The following is a 16,182-nucleotide window of genomic DNA, read 5'->3' as shown; positions in this document are numbered from 1 at the left end:
TCAGTTAACATAGATGAACATATATAACGGGATTGCTTTTAGGAGTCACTGCAATGGCCCAGTCACTTCACCTCAGTCTACACAATCCTTTTCAAACATAACTGTGATCTGTATTCCAACTGATACTACTTGTATTTAAGGTTTTAAGCTCTACACTTTTCGTACTTAGACTCTGTTAGATATTTCTATCACATAGCACCTATATAATCAGTCTGATGATTTCCACAGAAAGTTAAATAACTAATTCATTGCTGTGATATTAGCCAATATAAAATACCTTCTATCTGTCTTTCTATATAAAAACTGTTGATCAAAATTGGGTTTTGTTTACATATTAATTAGCACACAGGCGGTTTAGCTGTTTTCTGTCCACTGTTATTTCTGTGTCTGCTGAGCACTGCTCCTTCATGAAACTTAAAAGCCAGGCTCTAATGCTGCATCTTTACCTTAAACTGCAGGAAACATCTTTTTTTTTTTTAAACTTCTATGTTTTCTTCCAGGATTTGGCTGATTTTGGTTCTGCATAGGACCAAGAGAGTCCTGCTCTGCAGGTACTCTCCATAACCCAACCACCATAAACTTTTCTGCCACCCTTGGTTTGTATAGTCCTACTGTCACTACAATGGAAATGACCATTTCTTTGCCAGTCTATCCTAATGGCCACAGTAGCCTGAGAATGCATACCAAACCCAGGAGCAACTACCTAAACCAACGTATCCATAGATATTAATAGCTGTTCAACTACCTATTTGTGTGCAAACTACCCAGTAAACAATGTGTATTTGGTAATTTTTCCTTAAATTCTTAAATGCATTTACTTTTATAAATGGTGTTACGACACACAGTGGAGTTTGTCAGAAGTGTGTGCATTACCAAAATCACTTCTGTACACGATGACGTGCATTGGCTTCTTAATCATGAGCCAATGCTGGATTTAGACCCACATCGGATGTCCAAGGTCTCTAGCCACATTAATTGGTGGAAGAGCAGTTGCTAAGAATTTTAACAGGCTGTGAACCTGCTATGGTTAAGACACGGGAAAGAAAATAAAACAAAATCACGCAGGCAAAGTGTGCAATGGCTTTAGGGTCAGCTTTACGTGTGTATGTGGGAGGGTGGGTATGGTCATCTGTATTTTCCACCATAATGACAGCTGCTAAATGAATGAAAGAAGCAAAGCCGCGGAGGGGGGAGAAAGGAAAACGGTTCTCAAATTGTAAGTTAAGTGCTCAGAAAAGCTGAGAGGCTGCTGTTTGTAAATGTCTCAGAGTTCTGTTTAGAGAGGCTTGAAAGGCTTAAACTTTCAAACTATGAATGCTGACTACTTTGCTTCTGCTGTAACCACACTGCTGTTCCTCTTCACTTAAAACTACGCATTTAGGCCCAATTTATTTACTCAAAAATGTTATCACTCACTGCCATCTAGTGTTAATTGTACAGATTGTCAGGAATTTAAAATTACTTTTCTGAACTTAAGAATTAAAAAAAACCCCACATACATTTTTCAAGTTCGGCCTTACCTGGAGAACCTGGACATGCCTGTTTTCACTGACAGAGGGAACTGCAGACAACAGTAGCTCAGAAAATTTGAACAGCTTATTCACAGGAACAGATTGCCACAATGCAATTTTGGTGACTACAGTTACTTTCAGCTTTACTTTCGTGATTCACATGTTCTCGCCCTGTTTCACTCTGTCCTACCAGACTTGGCCCTGAAGCAGAACCGCGGCTGCTCCCCCTGCAGCCTGCAGGGCAGAGGGGGTGTCACCATCCTCAGCCCCTCGCCGTTAAGAGAAATCTGGAGACGCTGTTCTGCCCCACGGTGTACACAACACACTTCTTTCCAGCCGGGTGTGTGAGAGTGATGGTAGGCACCAGATCTCAACAGCACGGTGAGAATGTGATCCAGGAGCAGGCTTAAGGATGGGGCCTCTGGGGCACCCAGGGGTACATCTGTGGACACAGTCACACTGCAGTGTGTATCTCCATGCCCCCAATTTGCTGTTTGAATGGCATAGCCAAGTGCTTATTTTCTGCCCCAAACTATTACTTAACTAAACTATTACAGTCACACTGAAATGCAAAATGCCTATGCAGGCTCTGGGAGGCAAACCCAGGACAGAACTTCAGTGTGAACAGCAAACATTTTCAGTTACAACTGGTGCGGATTTATGCCATGGGATTCAAAGGTATCAATGAACCTTGCTAGCAAAGAGAAACGAACTCCAAATGCTTCTTGAATCTCTACAGATGCCGTTCACCATTGGATATTGAGTGTAGTAGAGGGGGCAAAACGAGTGATAACCTCCTCCTGTCTCCTTTTTACCAGGCAAGGATTTAAATTCTCAAAGCTGGGATAAAGCAGTCAGATGAGAAAGCATTTCCCCTACTGAACGGCATGTCATCCATGGCAATTTTAAAGCACAAATCTCAGTAATTTACAATGCATCTTCCTGTGCTTTCTGAAAATTGGACGAGATCTATACGGTGTGAATTACCTTCTGGTGGCTGCCTTTTAAATGAACAGGACTCAGATTTGTTCTTTATATGAAGAATTAACATATATTAAGTTCTTAAAGAAAATGTCTGAATTCAAAAGCAGACCACAGAGTGTTACAACCACATATAGTCATAATTAGTTTATTAGCACTGTTTTTGAAACAAGTATACTCAGGTACTTAAACACAGTTTAATTCATGTTTATTTCCACATTTGATATATTACTGTATATTACATAATGCACTGAATACCCAGTAAATAAATAACAAAACCAAAGTGCGGATTGAAGTAGCAAGGTCAGTTTTTAGGTTATCAGCAAAGCCAAAATCACATTAGCATTATAAGGACAGTAAGTTGTAAATGACTAATCTTTAACATGTCGTTCTATCGTGCTATATGTATGTTAGTACAAATGATCCCTCTGAGAACCACATATAGTTATCCACAAAAGAAAACAGTCCTTTCCTTACATTACATCTTCATGATCTTGTTATTTCTTACCTTTCAGGCCTGATCCTGCAGTCCTTACTCAGCAAAACTTCCAAAGCAATCTGTCAGGTTAGTTTCTTAAGCTACACGAAGCCCATTGGCTCTCTCAAAACATCCGAATACTAAATTATTAGAGCCTGAATTTCTAAAAATTCTGAAATTCTAAAAACAGTCGTAACAGAAAATAACATAATTAAGTACAGGCCTAAGAGTATTAGGGCCAAATCCAGGAACAGACCTCGACAGAAGCCTTGGGAACTGTCAGGACAGCAAGGTTGGCATCTGGCGAGTTCGGCACTTTCCTGATTAGCCAGCCACACGGGATCACAGTTTTGGATGTAGACATCTTCAGTCTCCTTAAATACTGTTTTGAGCACCTACATCCTTTCTTTTTTTTTTTGGGATCTGGCCTTTTTTTTTAAATATTTGAATACATGATGTATCACATTAACATTATGCACAAACACTAAGAGAAACGACCCTAAAGTAAACCAAAATGATAATACAACGATATCATAGCCATGTCTAGAAGAAGGTATTGTTCTTTTCTGTGCTTGGGTTCGGCACATTTGTTTTAACAGCTTTTAACACTGTATCCCATTTACTATTCTTGTGCTCTAACTGCCTTTTCCTAAACTTGTGCTGAAATAAATCATTGCTGTCTTCATCCTCAGCCTCTGACACTATCTCCATTTTTTGTATAATCAATTTAATGAGGTCATGTTGCTTTTCCAACAGAGTTGATATATCTTTGAGCCTAAAAAAAAAAAAAAAAAGAAGAAAATGCACAGAGCAAGGTTTGACATTTGCTTTCAAAGGACAACTTAGTCATTAAAATTATGGATGCAAAAGACCTGATAGTCCTCAGCTTCACCCTTCTGCTAACAAAAAATATTATAGAATCATAGAGTCATAGAGTCATAGAATCATAGAATGGTTTGGGTTGGAAAGGACCTCAAAGGTCAACTAGTTACAACCACCCTGCCACGGGCAGGGACACCCTCCACAAGACCAGGTTGCCCAAAGCCCCATCCAACCTGGCCTTGAACACTTCCAGGGAGGGGGCATCCACAGCCTCTCTGGGCAACCTGTTCCAGCGACTCACCACCCTCACAGGGAAAAGTTTTTTCCTAGTATCTAATCTAAATCTACCCTCCTTCTGCTTAAAACCATTACTCCTTGTCCTATCAAAGGACATGACCTTGTAAACAGTCCCTCTCCAGCTTTCTTGTAGGCCCCCTTCAGGTACTGGAAGGCTGCAATTAGGTCAGTTGGTTCTTCCTTGGACGTAGTTGCTTTTTTTTTTCTTCCCCCCAAAAAGTAAATATGTTTTAAAATATGCAGCAAATAGCTAACATTAATACAAAGCGGAAAAAAAACCACTCCAAATCAAAAACCAAAACCATATACACTCAGCACTGATTGCCACTAGCTTCAGTAGGAACTGAACTCTGTTTTGAACACTGACAATAAAAACATACTGGCAACACAGTAAAACAAAGTTTTCATCCACTATTTTCGGAACAGTAAATGTAACTTTCCATAGTGAAATGATCAAAAGTTATTCTACTCCAAATAATTGTATATTTTTATAAAATTATAGTTTTCTTCCCTCTCTGTAGGGAAAGAAAAAAGGGTATGTTCCATGCTGGTTCCTAATATATTGATGTAGTACGGATTTGAAGAAAGACTTGTTAAATTCCATGGTTTGCCTATATCTGTGGGGTGTATTCTGACCCCTTCAACTCTTGCTGAGTCCTTCATGCAAAAAAAACCCCAAGACTTAATCAGAATCTGTGCAGGGAGACAAAAATTTAGTAGATTTAAAAAAAATAGAGAAAGAAAAACAAAAGAGAAAAAGAGCAGGGTAGAGTGAGACAGAGTGAGAAAGAATAGTTTTCCTAGCTGTACATCCACAGAGGCTTTTCTGAAACCATTCTTACTGATATATTGGTAAGATGAGTAAGAAAAGTAAGTAAGTACAGAGAATTCCTTCCAATGCTTTGGGAAACAGATGATTTGTTCAAAGGAGAACCAGGACACTAATCCATTTTTGGGGAAACAGTCTGAAGCAGATTTACCATCAGACCAGTGGAAAGTCACTTACAGATTGTGTATATTTGCAAACCAATTGGAATCACATCAATTGTGAGTTTAAAATAGCTCTTGAAAACCTCAATACACAAACCTCTAATTCTGAAATGAAAATGCTTTTTCCCCATTACTTCAGTTTACTTTAATGAGCAAACAAGCCTGTCCGCTTTCTCTGCCATGGGATAAAAATATTTCTTTACCATACAAGTATTTTGAAGGTAAGTACATTACGGAATATAAAATACTAAGTTACCATAGTGAGGGAGTTTACTTAAGGACACTAGATACATTGAATTTTACTTTTTAGGTACAGTATAGAGCTTTAAAACACTTTTTAAAATAGGAGTATATTTGTAATATTTGTTCCTCTGATTTTTACAGCAGCAAAATAACACAACAAATACCTGTACTTCTGCTTCAGAACTTCCAGTTCTAATGTTGTATCAGTGCTCTGTGCATCTGTGGTAGAGTCCTCACACCCAAAGCAATACTGGAACACGCTCTAAATGAAACATGGAACCAAACTGAAATCAGGTATTATAGTCTGACAATAGATTAAAAATCCCAAGTAAGTGAATGGTAACAGTCTCCACACAGTTTTAAAGTTGAAAAGCGTTTCTGTTATGAAGTTATTTTTTGTATATTACACATTTGTTTTGCAAAATTTGTTTAATCAGAAAATTCAGTCTACCACCAATAACTGAAATGAAAAGTAAACAAATAAAAGAAGAAATGCCAAAAGGGAGCAATTCTATTTTCTCTCTGAATAACTTTTGTAGCTTGTCTCACTTAATAAAGTCACAGATCACTGAGAATTAAAACACTAATTATATCTGAATAAGATAGGCTGTGCTCAAATTGATTTATCATTTTCACTGAAGATAGTCAAGGTCTAATCACAATTCCACTGATGTCAGTTAATGGTTGAGTCTTATTAATGCAATGTTCCTAGCAATCTGTGTAGAAAGTTGATCATATCACATTTTAGTAAGAATTTTTTAATCTAAGATTCACCATCTTACCATAAATCCACAGTATCTTGGCCTGTTGGGATATACAGTGATTGATTCCTGGTCTACCCGACTTAAGAACCAAAATGGTAGCTTCTTCTCTAAGTTGGTGTGAAGATTAACCTAAATGTAGTTTTGCATTTAGAATAAGATAGATTCTTTTAAGATAAAGACACATTACCATGTGAAAATAATAATAAAAAAATAATAAATACAATAAATTATAATCAAATCACTATTACTAGATGTCACATTTCAGAGGATATCTACACTGCAAACAATGGTATAACATTTGAACAGTCCAGCCCAGACACTAAAAGCATCTAGTCATAGCAGTACTGAGTATCTTAGCAAAATTAATTATTCCACATTGATGTGCACTCTTATAACTAAAATGGTTCCAAAACTGAGTTAGCTCTTGTGTAATGGCTTGAATAGCTCCTTAGTACATTGTGGGTTGCAGTATAGAATTACAGGGCAGAAACGTTCAAAAGACAGAATACCTATCACAGCCATGGGCTTTAATACCAAATAATAATGAGAGACTGATCTTTCTCTCTTTAATTGTGCTATATCCTTTTACTAGATTATGACAGGGTCAGTATAGATTATGATGCCAGTGGAATGCCTTATCTCTTGGGTAGAAACAAGTATATTATATACGAGCACCTTTTCAGGTGATGCTACTTTTCTGGTTGTTCTCAAATTGCTACAGAAATGCTGAGCATGTGTATTTAAAGGAACAGGATGTACAGTATAAACCTACTGCAGACAACTATATTCCTGTCAAACATACAGAAGGTTACATGCTTAATAAAGATTTTGTAGCACTGTCTGAAGTTGCAAGACAACATCCTTCCTGAGCATTCCGTTGGCAAAGAAATACCTAAACAGGTGAAAAGCATTAATTGCTACAAGAGCTGCCCTTGTACCTCTGCTTTAGTCTCTAGCAAAAGAAATATCTCTTGGGAGGAAATGTTACTATAAAAGAGAATTCTTCAAATACGCTTGAACTAAGCCAGTACAGCACACAATTTAAAGTTATGTGACTAGCAGAAGTTATTTCTGAGCTGTTCTTGTTCATTCTGTCTGTGCGCACCTCTCATGCTCAGCCACTAGGTAGGCTCTGAAAAGTTTTAGAAAAAACAGAGCCAGCAGGGAACATAGACAAACCCGCTCCTTGCATCAATTTTATGAATGCTCAGTTTTTCTCACAATACAGACTTTAAACAGAACTTCAGTGAAACATGTGGACAGAGAGTTTCTAAGAACATTAGTAAGAAGTAATCTTTACTTGACAGGTATATACTTTGTGTGTATATATACTTTGTGTATTTCCACTTCTGAAAGGTTTGAAATACAGTTCACAAGGAAAAGAAACTTTTGAAAACTGTGCCAAATTTATAATTTCTTAAAATGAAAATTTTATGAAGTTGTGGTATTGCCCTAGTCTCAGCATGTAAGCCTCAAGGATCACAATTGCAAAAACTACTTTGAAAATATCTAAGATGCATGTAGTTTTCAAAAGCATATAGATTATTACTCTTCTGATGTCAACAGAAATTGTTAGGTGTTTTTATACATCTTAAGGTAGCTTAAAAACATTTAGAAATATGACCCCAAGTTCCTTAGTTATATCTGGTATTGCATACTATCTCCTCAGTACACAGACCAGCATGAGCCTTCAGTATACTGCAATGAATTCGGTGTCCTTTTGATTTCTGTGTACCTTAACCTTCTTTCCACTGCATCAATTCTCTCCTTAAAAGGCAACGCTCCAATTTCCAACATTGCATTTACTCATTTTGAGATTCTGTTGTTGGAATAACTCAGAATTCATCGAACTGACTGTTCAAAAGTTTCTTAAAAAGGCATTTGCTTATACATTTCCTTGACAATGTCTCACATGACTGAAAGTGAGATTCAGAATAGGATGCCCATGTTCACCAATTTGCTTTACAGAGATGCTAAAGATGTTCGTTAGGGATATTGATGATAAATCTAAATTATCTAATTATCTAAATGGTGTCCTAACAATGATATCTACTTCCTATAGTTGGTGTTTCTAACTCACCTGCATTGCAATCCTTTTGAGTGCAGCATATTTTTGTACTTCAGCTATGTCTCCAACAGCCAAACCAATCTAAAAATACCAAGAAAGATTTAATTATCTATTTTTTCATAGTCTGTGGTTTCAATTATGTTTCTTATTCACATTTAAATCCAAAATGACTCTAAAGTTAAATTTATTTTGTTTCACCTGAATTTGGAAACATATCTCTTTTGTGCATATTTGGAAAATCCATATCAAGGGATGTAGTAAGCTTTTTTTAATGCCACCTGTCTACCAGTAAGGCACTAAAGAGCTACTTGAAAGATTTGTCAAGAGTAACATCCCTTCTTTTGATTCTTCATTACCGCTGTTATGTTAAAAAAGTCATTGACCTCTTGATTGAATAGGATCATGGCAGTAATAAATAACTTAGAAAATGTGAATTGTTTTTATTACTCAGCTCATATAAAAATGATTGCCTAAAAAACCTGATGTTCAGTGGAACATGGCTGAAAATGTATTACATATTTTTCCCCTTTTCTCACTGTTATCAGGTTTTCTTATTTATTTATTTTTTTCAGGACAGGGTCATTAGTTTTAACACTACTGTTGACTGCTGTTTTGTGTTCAATGAAGATCTGGCTTTTTTAAAAAAAAATATTGTTCGTGCTAGGTTGTGATATAGCAAAGTGTTGAAGAATTAAGACTGTGTCTACTCTAGGAGGCACACATTTATCAAAGTACTACTTAAAATCATTGTTCCCCAATTTTCTTTACCAAGACTTCATAATAATACATTGCAGCTCCAATTCAAATTCCATCACAGTTACTACCTAAAGATGTATAAGATAACCCTGTTAGAGTTAACTGTGGGAAAACACTCAGAACACTAAACCGGAGGGAAAACGAGTCCAGGGAAAGGCAAATTTTTCATACGTTACTGAAAATATCAATTTGTTAAATAATGAATGAAAGTCACAAATCAGCACTAAAGTAATTCTATATGCTAAAACTGTGTATAAACCTGTGCTTAACCGCTTTGTATATTAATAAATAGTGTACTTACTAGCAAGTTCATAAGAAGGATTGGAATAAGCAAGGTAAATATAATGAGAACTGTGTAACTCAGGAATGGATATGGCAATTCACTGCTCAATAATGGATCAAGGAATGCGTCATGGTAATTAATGTCTCCCAGCATCATTGCAAATGTCTTCATTACAGAAAGCAGAGGTGTGCTATATGTTTGCTGCAAAAAGAAGAAATACCAAAATAAAAACCCAAACTGATGAAATTTGTAAATAACCTCTTGAGATTCTTTGGTCAAAACTAATATTTATAATGATAAAAAATTAACTATGAAATTCAACTAACCTGTGAACCCAAAAGGACAAAGAAACTCAGTCCAAAGGCCAATATCAGGAAAAAGAAAACGACAGCAATCCGAATCAAAGTCCTCAAAATTTCCCAGAACATCACAACATAGATGCCATAATTTTCAAATCTAGGCAATATGTAAACAGAAAAGAATGCAAAATTAAACAAGTTCGAGTCCCTTACAGTTATTTATGTAAGGCAATAAGTAATCCTGATTTTCATGTGTGAAAACAGATATTTTGCCTCTCAGACATTCTGAGATAGTACGAACATGTTGTACTTTCACATCTAAAAGAATGCAAGTGATCTTATTTACAGCTATTCTAAACTACAGCATCTTATATTTTAATGCACTACAGCAGTACTTCTTCAAGATACTATTTTTCACGGACAATTTTTACTCTTTCCATAGCCACAGACAGTACAATATTGCACAACTGTTGCGCTCAGAATAATAACATTAGGAAATTATCCCATTTTTTGCTGCTTTTTGAAGCAAATTAGCAACCAGAACAAAGGACAAATGGCACCATGATCCATCCAGCAGCCACATGTGTGATTTAAAATTATTTTGTTTTTCATAACAGTATGGAAAACAAACAAACAAAAAGAAAAACATCACTCAGGAAGAGAAGGGGAGTAGCATAATTTTAAGACACCTGTGTTTCCAAGAACAGTCTGTCATTTGGCAAGCCTCTCCTATTCTCGGCTTACACAAAAACTAGATCTCAGAACATGAGATGTCATAAAGCAGATTAGGCTACTTTTTCCCCTTAAACCTGAACCTGGGAATTTATGTATGTATGTCCTCTGCCAGATTCAGGAACCAGATGACTGGTTTATGCTACAACAGTAGCAACTGAGAAAATCCCTTCACAGGATTCCCCCTCCCCCACCCCACAAATATTATGTGCAAGGCTGAAAAGATCAAGCTGTAAGCAAAGCAAACCTGATCTTCTACTTATTAGGCCATACTCCACTGAAGTCAATGGAGCTACAAGTTGCTTTGAGAAGAGACAGCCTGAGTGAATTAGAAAAATGATGTGTAGAGTTCTACCGCTATACAAATGAAAAATGTTCAGGCCACGGAAGCATTTAATCTAGCAGATGAAGAAAGGTTGGACAATCATGAATTTACTTTTTACCGTTTAGGTTCAACTCCCATTTTGCCCACAGCACGCAGCAGAGGAGAGAGCACACGCCCATTCATGAGTCATCTAAGGTCACAAACACGTAGGACAAGGTTTGCCAGCAGAGGCAGTACCATAAAGATACTCTCTCTTTATGACATTAACTCTGTTTACAGAGTTAATGTCATAAACATTGTCCTTAAACATCCCAACTACAGATCCTGAAATTAATCAGCAAATGCTGCGTTTGTTTCTCTGCCTCATGGGGGTGATTAGTGCATATATACAGTAAGAATCAGAAGAGCATATATGGAGAGTTATCCTGTCATCCTTATTTTCTGAACAGCTCCAAATCACCACTTTTTTGCTGACCACACCTCATCTTTGTGCAAGGCAGTCCGGCTCAGGCACAAACGTTTAATTTATGAGTCTTAACCAGTACACCCACACTCTTTTGCCCTCCACCCAGCTCTCCTGTGGTCCATAACTCTTGGACGTTATTGTACCAGTGACATCATTAAGATCATTAATGGCAATAAGTAGACCTAATGTCAACTAAAGAAATAATTTAATTCGTTATAATTCTTTTACAGGACACTATGGTGTAGAAAAGTGGGGTGTGCCATTTAATCTGTAAAACGGTAGAAGAATTTTACCTTCTGCCAGCTATTACTTATAAAACCAGACTTCCTTTTTCTTCCTGTAATTCATATCCTTTTTTTTTTTTTTTAAGTGAAAGACTATACAGTATAATGAAACATGTTTCTGAAAAGACATATGCGGTGGCTTTGCTTACTTAACATTAAAATAAATTTTGTTATTTCTTTAGTTGCCATAACACATGCTGTGATTCTGTACATGAAAAACACTGAAAAATACTTTACAGTTCATTGGGTTAAAAAATTCCTACGGTCCTAATAAGGAAATTTGTATAGCTTGATAAAACAAATAAAAATGGGGCTATCAGATTGGATCAGTCATGGTTTAGGATATGTAACATCCAAGTATTTTATTGTCAAGCATGTAAATTACTTTTACCGTTGAAGGTAAAGCAAGAAGTTCATCCAAGACAAGTATACAGCAATTGCTCCACATTCCCACTGCAAATGAGCTGGTGTATTAATAAATAAAGAAGACACAAAAATTATGCTTGTAGTATAAATTGTCCAGTCCAGTAGATTGGAGTAATCCAACAAATATTTCAATTTCTAGGATTTAAGAGAGACAGATACATATTTACAAGCCATGCATCATTAAAGGACTGAATTTAATACACTATTTAAATCCTCTTCTCACTTTTAATCTTATATAAATTGGTATTTCCCTTTTAATTAGGGAAAAACCAGATTTATTTCAATATCACACAAACTGCTACGCAAAAACACTGTCTGATTAATGTTGTTTCTCTATGTATTTACCTGCTGAATGAGCTGAAATATTTCTTTGCAGATTCCCAGTAAACTCATAATTAAAACTAAACACATACACACCCTTGTGAAGTATGAGTTCTGAAAGAAAAATCAGAGCACAAAACAAATTAGAAATTTACATGAACGTTTGTTTCAGCTCTACCAATTGCATATATGTTATATTGCCAAGTTAAGAAACTCTGTTAGCCTGCTTCAAATAAACTTACTATCTAAATTCTGTTTTACTAATATTTATTGTGAAATCCTTGTCATGTATATTGTGTTTAATTCATTCAAACAAAGTATGAAAATTTGAGCATGATAAATAGTTGCTGAGCAGCTTCTTTATTACTACTATTCAAGTTTGGGAACTGAGATTGTAGTATTTATGCCACATCTTCAGTATATTTTGCCACTGGATGAACATAAAGACGAATTCTGTTGTCCATAACTTCACTACCAGATTGCAGTATCTGGAATGGCAATAGAAGTTTTTGGACAAATTGGAAGACCTGACATCCTTATGTGGCTGCTCCCTTTGATGTCTCCCTTTACAATCAGTAAAGGCAAACACAACTTTTTTTGTGAAAAGCCTTCTATAGGCATAGATATCAATAGTGAATTTCATCTTTAATAAATAACTTGTAGAGCTAACGCCCCACCTGAGGGGTTTGTTAACTCATAGACAGACCACAAATTCACTTTTCAGTGGTTCTGCAATACACATCAGCATCTGCCCCACTGCAATGTCCCTCTTTAACCGGGGTTAAGAGTATAACACCATGTTCTGTAATGCTGTGCTCCCTCCAGAGCTGGCATTCCCCACTCCATTCCCATTACTGAGTCATTACAGCACTGTCTCCTTCAATGCATGACATTTCATATACACTGCTTTTCGTCTAGTCTCTCAGGCAGCACTTTCATGGCTCCTGTTGAGTGCACTGCTTCTCCACCAGCTGGCATCATTCCTCACTGAAGTACAGGACTCTTCCAACAATGCTTCTTCCACCCAGTCTCTGAAGATTCAAGGACCTGAGTCAGTCTGAGTCATTCTTCCGTCTGCTGCACGCAGCTCCTGTCATTCTCCTGTCTTCCACCAGGGAGATGAGTTAGTGGACCATGAATTCTTCCAGTTCTGCTATTTCTTCTGGCTTCTGAATCTGTACTGTGCTGGGCTGGGTATGTGATTCTCCAGACTTTTTCATATATCAGGATATCCTCATGAACTTTTTATATCCGTTGAGTTTATTTTATTTCATATTTCTACTAGCATACCCTTTTTGAGTTCCTGCTTCAGTTTTATGTCTTTTCTCTCCCAAAAGAACTGTAATACGTTTTCTTGCCTCTTCTTTTTTTCTTGCCAAAATCCTTGGGTTCATTTATTTGAAATGGATCCTTTGAAAAGTTCGCCACATAGCAAAAATTTGTCTCTATTAACACCACTATGTTACCATTTCAGGGGTAATGACACAGGTGTCTTCTCAGAATGTATGACTTCATGTTGTGGGGACAGAGTTCTGTGACTCTCTTGCCCATCACATGGACACAGGAGTGTACCACTACATATGAGTTGTACTCACAGGTTCAATAAACAGCAGACCTCGCAGTTCCTTCTCTGGAAGTCTAGTACAATGTTCAGCTTAGGGACAACACAGCCTTCTTAAAAGACAGAATACTGCTTAGTTTTAACTGCAGGAAGGAAACACTTACAAAAAGGACATCAACCAGTCGCAACCAGTCTTTCTTTTATAAAGCCTCATTCTCCTGTAGCGGTGGACCTGGCAAGTCTAACTTCTTTGGTTCACTATGGTGTCCTAATTTTTCCAGTTCCAGCTTCTGAAAAAAAGTTTGAGCTTTGTCTCTTAACAACCCCAAAGTATCTATGGAGGACAGGCTTATCCTGAGACAGGGTTCATCCTTGCCTGCCTTCCTTATGGCCCCAACTAAAGCATCGTTTCCATCTAAAGCATATCATGAATGAGATCAAAATTCATAAATTACTAGAGTAGCCCCACACCTGTCACAGCTGTGACTGAGATAGAAATATTCAAAAGTCACTACGATGCATATGTACTTCACTACCTGATCAAGTTTTTCATTTTGAGATATCGTAATTCCGAAATAGGGGTATAGTATTCACATTTTAGCACAAAAGAGCTGTCTATATTTTTTTCTTTTAAGTTTATTAACAGGGATTAAGGGAGACATCCAATACACTCAAAAACCTTTCACAGAGTTTTCCATCCATTTATGACTGAATTCTGCTGTTACATTTTTCACTACTGTTGTACATGAGGTACCTATATACAGAGTGGCAAAAATCGTTCTGTCTTAGCCTCATAGTTTATGAGCCTAGTGAAGAAATACTGGGCCTGCAAGGGAAACTAATACATAATATGGGAAAATAAAGATGTATTTGAATACCCAAAAGCACTTTATTATTGACCGCTCTTTCTGTGTCAAATTTTAAATGTGCAATATCCAGTTATTTTGGCTGAAAATTAAAAGGACATATAAAACTAAAGAATCCACTATTTTATGTCTTTTCATAATTAAATACACATTGTTATTTTTTTCTTCAACATTAAAGAAATATTCACTTCAGGAAAGAAATTGAAGTAACCATGTACCAGACGCAAAATTTTCAGAAAATATTAAAAATAAGAAATGAGAACTGAAAATTATCTACAAAAGTTGCTGCTGAATGTTTAAAAATATACACTTCAATTCTATTCCTTAGAGTTGCTAAATCATAGATAATTCTAGAAATTTTTTAAATAATCATACCATTTTGCTATAAAAATCCTAAACATATTATACCTAGTAAGAAAACTCAGTACCTCATATTCTAGTGGTCTTGCTTCATAGATCTCTGTTCCATTCAAAGGTCTTCCTGGCTGTATGTGAGTGACCAGAAGAGTCAGTGGGATGAGACCGAGAGAATATATGCCTAAATTCATCAGATGTGCTCGAAACCCATAGGCCATCCTTGAAAGTAAGAATGTTACAGTTACAACACTTTACAAATTTAGAAGACCATGCATTCCAATGTAACAGCCAACGATGTTTTCAACATGAGAAAATAAACATTTCTTAAAAAATCCCTTTGTGATGAATGTGTTCATTGAGCTTTATGTGGACAAAAGAGTATTGGCCATGCTGAAATTCTGTTTCTTTTCTTTTTAACTCGGCAAAACTATTATGTATTTTTGCAATAAGACAGAAACAAAAATAATGGTATTCTTTGCTGTAAATATCAAAGAATCATTACTAAATGCTAAGCTACATTTTATATGATAATCATCAGTATATTCTAAATATGCTTATGAGAGGTTATATAAAAAAGACATTTGCTTCAGTCAACACTATAAAGATGTACACCTTAGTCAACAACTCTCAGGCACAATAGCCTTCATCCTGACACGCAATATTATATTTCATGTACATTAAACTGCACCTACCATTTCATAAGCAAATATTCTTTACATACAGGATGACTGAGTAGCTCCATGCGATTGTGGCGTACCATGGCCTACAAAACAAGAATGCAGAAGGATCAAACTTATCTAGCTAAGTAAAGTGCTCACAAAACTGGCCAGGCCACCTTCTTTACTTGAATATTAGCCTAATGAAAAGTAAAATGTCTGTAAGATATTGCAAAGTTCTTTTGTTTATGCACTCCAGCCCAAAGCTGTTACTATCTTGCCTTCTCTGCCTACTTAGACATCTGGCTTCTCTCCTGCTGCTCTGTTAGTGTATTTCAAGCTTTAAAAAATTGTACAAACTATTGCCAACTATACCCGTGACCAAGCTTTTCCAGTCACATTTAATGACAAAATAGCTATTTATTTATTATTAGACAGTATATCAAGTCTAATTACCAACAGGAAGTCAAAAAAGTAATCAAATTAAACCAGAAAGTTTGTTCAGTAAACGTTTTCTGACAAAGAATGAGAGAATAGACTGGCAGTGTGAAAGAATAGCAAAATTTGTTTTAAGTACAGAAAGTATTTTGCAATTAGCATATGAAAACATCAGTTTTGTCAGGTTTTTCAATGCCTTATGTTCCAGTGCGTGGTCAGTACAATGACTGGAGTATGGTTTTTCCCTGATCTATTACC

At 36.3% G+C, this 16,182-nt stretch overlaps 1 protein-coding gene across 1 annotated transcript in view; it reads right to left on the bottom strand.

Moving 5' to 3' along the window:
- Positions 1-2,783: 2,783 nt before the first annotated feature.
- TRPA1 (transient receptor potential cation channel subfamily A member 1) overlaps positions 2,784-16,182 on the bottom strand; it is a 38,027-nt gene continuing 24,628 nt past the window's right edge. Inside the window, exons 18-27 of the mRNA XM_075747093.1 lie at positions 15,523-15,593; positions 14,902-15,049; positions 12,071-12,160; positions 11,691-11,860; positions 9,520-9,649; positions 9,212-9,394; positions 8,167-8,235; positions 6,105-6,215; positions 5,487-5,584; positions 2,784-3,745 (exon numbers count right to left, since the gene is read on the bottom strand). Of these exons, the coding sequence (XP_075603208.1) occupies positions 3,514-3,745; positions 5,487-5,584; positions 6,105-6,215; positions 8,167-8,235; positions 9,212-9,394; positions 9,520-9,649; positions 11,691-11,860; positions 12,071-12,160; positions 14,902-15,049; positions 15,523-15,593 (1,302 nt within the window). The 3' untranslated portion in view covers positions 2,784-3,513. The remainder of the gene's footprint in view (positions 3,746-5,486; positions 5,585-6,104; positions 6,216-8,166; positions 8,236-9,211; positions 9,395-9,519; positions 9,650-11,690; positions 11,861-12,070; positions 12,161-14,901; positions 15,050-15,522; positions 15,594-16,182) is intronic.

The sequence above is a fragment of the Balearica regulorum genome, chromosome 2 (assembly GCF_011004875.1).
Source record: "Balearica regulorum gibbericeps isolate bBalReg1 chromosome 2, bBalReg1.pri, whole genome shotgun sequence".
In the NCBI taxonomy this organism is placed as follows: domain Eukaryota; kingdom Metazoa; phylum Chordata; class Aves; order Gruiformes; family Gruidae; genus Balearica; species Balearica regulorum.
Note: the sequence above shows the minus strand (reverse complement) of the source record. Positions and strands in the feature narration are given on the sequence as shown.